The 10524-nt window shown below is 39.0% G+C and overlaps 1 protein-coding gene across 3 annotated transcripts in view; it reads left to right on the forward strand.

Annotated features, from left to right (window-relative positions):
- The window catches only part of LOC129239716 (inositol polyphosphate-4-phosphatase type I A), a 36248-nt gene extending 28331 nt beyond the window's left edge, over positions 1-7917 (forward strand). For 2 of the 3 annotated variants that reach the window (XM_054875483.1, XM_054875485.1), the window contains exons 10-15: positions 1683-1866; positions 2073-2373; positions 2442-3471; positions 5008-5201; positions 5276-5490; positions 5570-6163. In XM_054875483.1, the coding sequence (XP_054731458.1) occupies positions 1683-1866; positions 2073-2373; positions 2442-3471; positions 5008-5201; positions 5276-5490; positions 5570-6140 (2495 nt within the window). In that variant the 3' untranslated portion in view covers positions 6141-6163. Of the gene's footprint in view, positions 1-1682; positions 1867-2072; positions 2374-2441; positions 3472-5007; positions 5202-5275; positions 5491-5569; positions 6164-6211 lie in introns of those variants that run through there. The other variant, XM_054875486.1, reaches the window with a different exon arrangement.
- The last annotated feature ends 2607 nt before the right edge of the window (positions 7918-10524 follow it).

The raw sequence follows: 10524 nt of genomic DNA on the forward strand, positions 1-10524 counted from the left end.
TGTGCTCTGCCCAATCTATAAGACGGGTGATCCTGCAACCTGTGCCAATTATCTCGGGATTAGTCTTCTAAATATCGCCTATAAGGATCTAACGAGCGTATTGTGTGAAAGGCTGAAGCCCACCATCAACAAACTGAATGGACTTTATCAGTGTGGCTTTAGACCTGGAAAGCTTACCATCGACCAAGTATTCACAATACGACAAGTCTTGGAAGTCTTTTCGTTGACTTCAAGGCTTCATTCGACAGTACGAAAAGGAATTACCTATATGCCGCGATGTCTTAATTTGGTATCCCCGTAAAACTAATACGGTTATGCAAAATGACGTTGCTCAATACCAGCAGAAGAATTGGGAAGGACATCTCCGAGCCGTTTGATACCAAACGAGGTTTCAGACAGGGTGACCGGCTGTCGTGTGACTCCTTTAACCTGATGTTGGAAAGGATCGTACGAGCCACAGAACTTAATTTTATAAGAGCGTACAATTGTTGGCGTATACCGATGATATTCACATCATCGGTCTTAACAACCGCGCTGTTAGGCCTGCCTTTTCCAAACTAGACAAAGAAGTAAAGCGAATGGGTCTGGTGGTGAACGAAGACATAACAAAGTACCTCCTGTCTTCAAGCAAACAGTCGGCGCACTCGCGTATCGGCACCCACGTCACTGTTGACAGCTATGATTTCGAGGTTGTAAAGGACTTCGTATACTTAGGAACCAGCATTAACACCGATAACAATGCCAGCCTTGAAATCCAACGTAGAATCTCTCTTGCCAACAAGTGCTACTTTGGACTAAGTAGGCAACTGAGTAGTAAAGTCCTCTCTCGACGAACAAAACTAACACTCTACAAGACTCTCATCATGCCCGTCCTAACGTATGGCGCAGAAGATTGAACGATGACAGCATCCAATGAAGCGACGATTGGAATGTTTGAGAGAAAGATTCTGCGGAAGATTTTTGGTCTTTTCCACGTTGGCAAAGGCGAATATCGCAGGCGATGGAACTATGAGCTGTATGAGCTTTACGACGACATAGACATAGCGCAGCGAATAAAGATCCAGCGGCTACGTTGGCTGGGTCATGTCGTCCGAATGGATACAAACGCTGCGGCTCTGAAAGTACTCGTTGCGGTACCAGCTGGTGGTAGCAAAGGAAGAGTAAGGCCTCCTCTGCGTTGAAAAGATCAGGGGGGGGAAGGACTTGGCTTCATTTGGTGCCGGTTAGAAAAAGAAAGAACCGACTGGCGCGCTTTGTTAAACTCGGCTAAAATCGCATAAGGCGTAAAAATCATTGATTGAAGCGAACGTTAAGCTTCGGTTTCGATTCGGCCTTGGCTGAAATTGAAGTTCGATTCGGTCGTTGATGTTCGGTCGCTCTCTGATAAAAAATAATATTTCGTATGAAGATTTTATGATAGAAAAGTTAGTGAAACCTCTTCTGTTAGTATAGTTGTAAGGCTACTCCTTAAAGTATCTTGTAAAGAATGTTGTTCTGAAAAATAACATGGGAATTGGGGCATTATTATTTGATGCTTAACTGTAGTTAAGGGTAAACTGCAGTCAAAGGTTTGTGGAAATTACTGTTCTGGTGCTGGTTTACTCTATGATAATCCTCTTTTTAGCATGTGTAGCTCATTTTTCGCTTATCCTCATTGTATTAAATATTTCTTTATTTCGTAGGTCCGCACTTCAAACGTTCCTCCGTAAAGACTGATGAGTCGCTCGAGTTTGTTCCAGTCAATTTGCACTTGCAACGAATGTGGGCACAGAATGATACGCTGAATCGGTCTGGTGTGCTAGACATTATAACAGTTGGTGCATTTACACGCCATGCAACCAATGGACGCACTGGAGGCCTTATAAAGTAATTTTATTTGAAATTTATGCTTGAAAAAGTATTTTAAAATTATTCAATTATTCTTAGCTTAAAATTAAATTTGCATAATTTTTGTCGCATTTTTTTCGGAATATCACTTTTTTTTAAATAGAAATATCGTAGTTACGAAATCTACTGCAGGGAAAAAAGTTTTATTATGCATTCAGCAACTGTTTTTTAATGGAATTTTTCAGACTTCTGCAAGAAACCAAAGATTCGCCATCGAAATTTGAACAGGGCAACGCATGCAAAGTGCAGGCCGCCAATGACGCCGTACAGGCCATTAAGCAGCTACGCAAAGAGATCGTCGAAATAATGTCCCAATTGCTTTTACTCGCAAAAAGTAAAAACCCGAAAGGTATGATGCCTTTATGTAACGAAATGATCACAAAAACCAAAACGCTGTTGAATATTTGGGAACCAAATCTGGTCGAAGAGGCTTTCGCATTTGTGGAGCAACATCGCATCATTGACGAACCAGATAATGTGTTGATGGTAAATCGTATTCTATGAATATTTTAAATTAAGTACTCAACTAATAAATCGAATAATCACTTCCGCAGCCAATGTCACCGTTTCGCAAAATCACGCAACAACTCTGCGCTTTGGATTTGAAATCACCAGAGCTGGAAGATTTTGCCACACCCATTGTGGCGCCCCCTGATCTCTGGCCTCGCACAAAAACATCTACGGGCTTTGCTGGTTGTACAGGCCGTCCATTGGTTCGTTCCAATAGCCTCTGCCTGCGTCCGTCACCCTCAACAATGGACATAAACGCCATACATGCACTTCATCGCACCGTAAAAACATACAACGAACAACTACGTAATCGTGCTGTCATAGCCAACACTGTAGCTGCAGCTGAAAATGATTCTGAGATGGAAGCTACATTCCAATCCCTACCCGTACATTTAAATGATACCACATCTGACATGGCATTTAACGATGGACACTTTAGTGTTGCTGATAGCGAGAATGTCAGCAATCGTTGTGCAGGTTCAACGCTTCAATTGATTGACCTAGATGATGTTGATGTTGCGCAGCCTGCCTTCGTAGGCAACATGCCCACTTCGCATGCGTTTACTCCGGGTGAGAGTAATCCGAACTTCTATACGCACATGGATCCGGAATCAGATGTAGATCATAATTCCACCACAATACATCACCATGGTAGTTTCCTCGATACAAAAATTATGAGTTCTTCTCCTTCGGCAAACTACTATCGGCCGACCGAGGAACCAGAACCGCTCGATCTTACGCAATTGAACATCGAGGCGAGCGTAATGTGTTTGGTGAGCAAAATCAAGTTTCTCTGTGGCCGTTGTGGTAGCCCAGCAATACGTCTGCGCCATCCAAAAACCAATATGAAGCGCGCAGGATTCACGCACTCGCCTGTGCCCCCGGATCTTGTGGCTAGCCAAAGTAAAGTTGCCGAAACCCTAGAAACTGATACGGTCGCAGATGAAGGGCAGACGAATGACAACGGCAATGGTCTTAATTTGGACTTAACGCAAGATGTTAATGCGCAAACACATCAGACAGCAGATATGGAAACAATCCTGGCGCCCAAAAAAGGCAACAAATTCACGGACGGTGAGGAATACCTATATTCTCATTTTTATTCTTGAGTTCTTTCATTACAAAGACCGACTCAAATATATTTCAGTTATTTAGCAGATCCATACCGAATTTCGCGCCCTGTGTAGCAATTGTTGTAAAACATTATCCATTCTACTAAGGAATACTGCTGTGGTACAGATCTCGGCTGTATATAAATAAGGCATTGTTTAGGCAGCATGAACCGGGCTGTACTGTGTATACTGTAGCTAGTATGCTTGTGCGGCATGGAAACTTTTTTTATAATAGCGGCACCCAGTGATGAAACCATAAAAAATCTCAATAACGGTATTACGCTACATAGGTGTTCAGATCCAGATTCGGTTCCAATTATTGCGGAAGATTTTTGGATCTTTGCACGTTGGTGACGGCGAATATCGCAGACGATCGTACAATGAGCTGGAAGCTGGAGTCTCCATTCGCCATTCACCTGGGAGTGGCCAGGACGATTCTTTTGCATACAGTTCCAGTAGCTCACAGCTTCCGCGCTTATCCAAAGTATATTCTAGGTAGCTTCCGAACACCCGTTCGGAATCGAGCCACTGTGAAAAGGCGAAATAGCCCATGATTATACGCTGAGATTGAGATCCCCACGTAAAAATCCTTTTCAATGAAAACACAAGGAACGCCTCAAATGAGAACTCCACACTCTGATGGCGATATAGACATATTGCAGCGAATGAATATCCAGTGGCTCCGCTGACTAAATCAAGCTGTCCGAATGGATGCTGTACCTGCTGATGGTAGTGGAGGAAAAGGAAGCCAAAAACTTATCTTAAACGCGGCCAAAATCGTTTTGGCGGTTAAGACGCCAATCAAAAAGAAGATCACAAAGATGACTCAAAGAAGTTTATTCAATCTTAATGCGTCCGATGTGAAATCAAGTCTTAAAATCTGTAAAACATTATTTATCTCAAATAGATAAAAGAAAAAAATGGTTGGATTCGTTTGTGAAAAGTGTAGAGATTCGATAATTCTACAGGGTACAATAAGTTTTTACCTTGGTGGTTTGCATATCTCAGCCGGGCCTGGACGTTTTATCTGGCTGTTGTTGTTGTTGTATCAGCATAAACATTCCCCATACTTACATATGGGGAATGCTGCTGGAGGGACAGTCCTTGGCCGGATATAAATCCGGGTCGTTTCGGTAACGTAGAACCGACTGTCGTGGAGACGGTATTTCATTCATTCTGGTATTTCATTCTCCTCACTATTGCTACTGCCGGATTCCAGCAGAACTGACATTGTTGTGTTATAGTTCCATTTTTTTACCCATTTCAGTTTACTTCATCATATATTTGGTATTATAAATTCCAAGGAACACTTCCTTATTTACTTTATTTTATTTTAGTTATTTTGTTGTGGGTTGTTTTATTAGTATTTAGTATTAGCATTTAAAGCCCACAACTTATCTAACGTTTTGCAATAAGGTAAATTCATATAGATTTAAGGAGACAACTATGACAAGGAGGTACTATGACAAGTTTTTTTACATGATTTCTTCTATTTCAGGTCTCGACTTATCGCTTACGACTGACTGGGCTTCCGAGCTGCGCCCCTCAATGCGCAAACTACGCCATGCTATGGACGGTCTACTGAAAACGGCGCGTCTGATGCACTCTGTGCAGCGCCTACAACAGGACATGAAGCGCAACAGCATCAATTTAGAAATCATGTATCGACGGGATGTGTGCTTTTCACAAGCTGTGAGTAGATTGCTGCAATTAATTTACATTCCAAATTTAATTATTAAAATTTTGTACTTTTTACATTTCTACAGTTAACGGCATTAATTAGCGCACTGATGGCCAAACTGTGGGGCAGTGAAATAACCGAAAACTTTATAAAGATTCTCAGGGATTTAGGACCATTAGCATACTTTGAAGGATTGCTATCGCTGTATGGCAACGAGACGGATATGTGGGGTGATATGTGCATCGCCATCGAAGATCTTTCGGCAGTGAATTTCACGCTTACGCGAAGTAGCACACAAAAGTAATTGATTTTCAAGAAAGTAGCGCTCTAAATACGATTAACTAATGCATTTCTTCTATTTCTCTCTCTTCACCTACAGCAGCGATGAACGCACACTAGTGCCTCTGCCACGTGTTGTCGGTTCACGACAATCACTAAACGTCTTGCTGCCGGTTCCGGAACACGTCTATGCCATTATGCCAACGCAGGAGACGCTTACTTTCAAGCTTACACCGGTTTTCTTCAATATCGGCATTAACGAGAAGGCAACACTCGCCGAGACGTTGGGGCAAACACGCGAGCAACATCGTTCCAATTGGGATAACTTTGTGCGTCTGAAACAGTATTACAGTCGATATCGTAAACTACAACTAGTTACACCAGATACGCCCAGCAAGCAGGAACCACATCCGCCAGCAACACAAGCGCTTGCCAATATACTCAGACTCATGGAGGAGCAACTGCGTTCTAATGTATCGAAAAATGTGAAAATTTTACACTTGGCCGAGGATGCGTGTCGTCTGATGTCGGGTTTGCGTTTTACCTCATGTAAAAGTGCCAAAGACCGTACGGGTATGTCGGTAACATTGGAGCAATGTCGCGTGCTGGTGCAAGAATTTCATCTGCCTGCCAAAAGCGTGCCACATGTGCTGAGCACAATGCGGAGGTAGGATGATGGACTTAAATGGTCAATTGAGTAACTCTTTTTTGTTTAAATATTTTCCGTATTTTCTATTTGTAGCGAGGGTACCCGCATGGATAATGTATTTAAGAATATCGATAAGCGTAAGTACGCGTTCAATCTGCCACAGATGCTCTCACTGCCGGCTATGTACCGGCCACCAGCAGGTTCCTATCGCAAGGTAGAGACTTAAAAGCGAGGAATATGTGCAAGATAAAGCAAAAAACAAGCGGCAAGACTTAAGCCATTCAAATAGGCAGTAGAAAGTAATTACATCTAACACAATAAGTAATGGAATGAAAATTTTTAAGTAGGAACCTTTATTAACCTCATAAGTTAGTTGGAAAATGGATAAAACCAAAAACAGAACCTCAAGTATAAAGCTAAAATTAACTGATTATATTAATAGTTTAAAAAAATTAACAATAGGAATGACTTACATAGTTAGAGTACTCACAGTTCGCTTCTAGAATTTCCATGTTCTGATTTTAGAAGCATATCAAAGGCAGCAAATGTACATCTTATTTGGTATTTCCGGCTAAATTATGAAGTTATTAGCCTTTACAACGCAAACAAATGAACAATTAAATCGACATGTGGCAAAATGTCACAAACTGAGTAGATGCTAAAATTGAAGCAACAGATATCACAAATTGTGAGTGCTCTAACCTAAAAATAAAAAATAAATAATTCGCGCGTACAGTTCTGTAAGGTTTTTGGTCGTGCTCCTCCTCCCAATTGTGGCGTCCGTCTTGATGTTGCTCCACAAAGGACCTTACACCTACACTTGTGAAAATAATCTCACTTTAGCACAAAATGAGAGCAGATTAGAAGTAAGCAGTGCAGCGACATTTAATTCATTTGCGCAAAAATCGCACATCTCAAATAAGCAATTTGCTTAAAACATTCTTGCAATTTGTTGTTTTTACATGAAAAGTTTAGTCTAGTTTATTTAGCTGGTTTTTGTTTTGGTGCCAAAAATTCTGGGTTTTAAAATCTATCTCTATAGTCAATCAGACTACTAGACTACTGAAAACTACATGAGCCAGTAATTAGAGGTAAAGAGAAAAGTGTTACTTATAACTTTTGGTTTATCATTCTAATTACCCAAAAAAAAGCTTCAAGTATTCTCAAAAAACAAGGTGAAGTCCAAAATAAGCAAGACTGGCGCCATAAAAATGTTTTTGATGGCGTCAGCCTTTTAATGAGTTAGTGCGTTGGAAGTTACATCCCTAGCTGACTTCCAGTGAAAGCTTGGTGACATTCGGTTCAGTGGAAGCGAAGTTATTGCGTCTGAAGTTTCAGTGTTTGTGTCCTCGGTACAAAAATGAGTTTCGAACAAACAGCTAATATCAAATTTTGTTTTAAAATCTATAAATCTGTTTACCGAAACATTTGAATTGATGGAAAAAGTTTATGGCGATGATTGTCTATCTCGTGCCAGAGTTCATGAGTGGTTTTCACGTTTCAGAGATAGTTGTGAAGACATAAATGACAATGAACGTACGAGCCGCTCAAAATCAGTAATCACCAAGTAATCAAAACTCCATCGAAATTGTTCGTAAATTTATCAAAAAATGAAGCGAAATCATCGTTGAAATTCATGGAATCGGAGTTGAATATCTCCAAAACATCGATTTATCGCATTTTACCTGATCATTTGGGCTTACGAAAGCTCTGTGCACGTTTCATTTCGCACAAGTTAACTGAGGAACAAAAATTTCTCAGAACTCAACATTCGAAAGACCTCATTAAAGAGGCGAGAAAAGTCGAGAACTTTCTTTACAACATGAACCTGAAACTAAGCGTCAAAGTGCCGAATGGAAGGCCCCAGATGAGCCACCACCCAAAACATCACGTTTGGAGAAGTCAAAAATCAAGTCGATGCTCATTTGTTTTTACGATTCCAAGGGAATTGTCCACAAGGAGTTCGTGGCAACGGGCCAAACCTGGCGTTTTGAAGTGTTTGTTTCATCGCATATATACGCCCTGAATACCGCGAAGGAGGAAGCTGGCGCTTATTGCATGATAATGCAACATCTCATCGGTCCACTCTTGTGACTGATTTTTTGACTAGAAATCGTATTTTAACCATCATTCAAATAGCATTCAGCCATTTTCCTAGTTGGGAAATTGTATTTGGCCATGAAAGGTAAACGTTTTGCGTCTGTAGAGGCCATACAAAACGCTTGTACCTCTTGAAGGACATTCCGGTTAACGACCTGAAACACTCTCTCGAAAAGCTTTTAGATCGCGTAAACAGTGTATCGAGGCCAGAGTGGAGTATTTTGAATAAATAAACTTGAAGTTATCAGAACAAAATTCCTATCGTTTCTATTTTAGCTCAGTCTTGTTTATTTTGGGCTTCACTTTGTATAAGTAGTCTCTTGCGTGTATACCATTATTCCTTATACAGTTTGGCATAAGCTTATTACACTTATATTGTATACTCCCAAAGTAAAAGATATCCCATAAGAGTGGGTAATGAAAAAATTCTATTTTACCTCTTAAACCAGTAATGACAGTAATGAGGAATTTGTTCCAGAAAAATCTTCCTGCGAACATCCTACATCGACTCATAAGGGCCTACATATTTAGATAACTTATATATAGATATAATTGGCGCGTACACTATACACTCGACCAAACAGATCCTCCTTCTATTTGTGGTGTGCGCCTTGATGTTGTTCTACAAATGGAGGGAGCGACAGTTTCAAGCCGACTCCGAACGGCAGATATTTTTTTATGAGGAGCTTTTTGATGGCAGAAATACACTCGGAGGTTTTCCATTGCCTGCCAAGGGGCGACCGCTATTAGAAAATACTTTTTCTTAATTTGGTGTTTCTCGGAGATTCGAACCTACGTTCTCTCTGAATTTCGAATGGTAGTAACGCACCAACTCATTCGGCTACGCCGGCTGCCGTTCTTTTATTAAATTAATTAATCTTCTCAATTTATGTTTTTCTCTTTTTTTCTTTTTTTTTAACGAGATATTTTTCTCATTCAAATCGGTTCTTAAATACTTCATAATCTTCAAAACTATTAACAATTTTGAAGTATATTTTGTCGATGGGGATAACTCTGAAGGTGATGAAATATAATTGGGAATATAATATAGATTGCTAAATTTAAAAACAAAGTCACCTTTTAATTTTATTAAATTAGTATTAGCTGTGCAGCGCAAAAATTTTAAAAGCTTGAAAGTTGAAAAATGCATTTACTAAATTATAAAATACTTGGCAAATGTCCACGATGATCAATTCGAGTTAATAATATGAAGCTTAAGGTCAATGACTCCCAATTTTTTTTTTTTGTTTTTTTTTTTTTTTGACTAGGGGCAAAATAGTCTGCATCAGAAATCGCATGAATATTGTTTTACCTTTATTTTTAAAGCTCGTTTAATGGAAAAAACAAAATGTTTGACTGCTAAAAATGCGTAAACTACGTAATTACTTTTTTTTCGAAATGTGTCTTTAAATAATAAACGCTATTTATTGTCTTTAATATAAACAAGAATTTATTACAATTAACAATTGTGCCAAATATTTGTTAACGAGTATACATACATACAATATGTATTTGTTTTTACAGGGACCGTAAATAAAAGTTATAGAAAGAAATTTGTATACAAGCAATCAGGCTGAAGGAAGGGTCGGAAATATATACATGAGATGATCGTTGTTTAAAGATTCATTCAAATGTGCTATAAAACTATTATTAGCAATTATAATTTTAATTTTTTCATTTATTTTCCTATTCAATAAATTTTACTATTTCTTCGCAATATAATTATTTTATCATATGAGCTCTATTTTCCAATCAAAAAATATAGCTTATGCCACATAATAAACTTAAGCACGGCCCAAGTAAGGCCTAATGGGTTATATACAGTTAGAAGACCGAAAAAAACGAATTTTCCAGAATTTTTTCTGAGAAAACTTTTAAATTTATTGATCTAAAAATTTATACACATATTATTTTATCTTTAAACCGTATTTTTGTATTTTAAGGCTTAGTATTACTAAAAATATTTATTTGGAAGGGAACTACAGCTGGTCTCCGGGAGCTTCTCTCAAAAAACACGTTTTGCGCTGAACACTATATCTCTGAACTGGTTCCTCTGAAATTAAAAAACCAAACAGATTTCGCTAAAGTAATGTAAATCTAGTAATTAATCAAAGGGTAAAGCAAAATAAATTTGTTCTGACAAAATGGCAGTTTTACAACAAAAAATCGATTTTTGAGGGAAATTTCGGCCTTAAATTGTTTATAAAAAAATATTTATCGGTGAGAAAAAATCTTCGAGCAATTACTAAAAAAGATATTTAAGAAGCTCGTGTTAAAATTTGAGACTAATCGGTTTAGCCGTTTTC

This window comes from Anastrepha obliqua, chromosome 2 (assembly GCF_027943255.1).
Source record: "Anastrepha obliqua isolate idAnaObli1 chromosome 2, idAnaObli1_1.0, whole genome shotgun sequence".
In the NCBI taxonomy this organism is placed as follows: Eukaryota; Metazoa; Arthropoda; class Insecta; order Diptera; family Tephritidae; genus Anastrepha; species Anastrepha obliqua.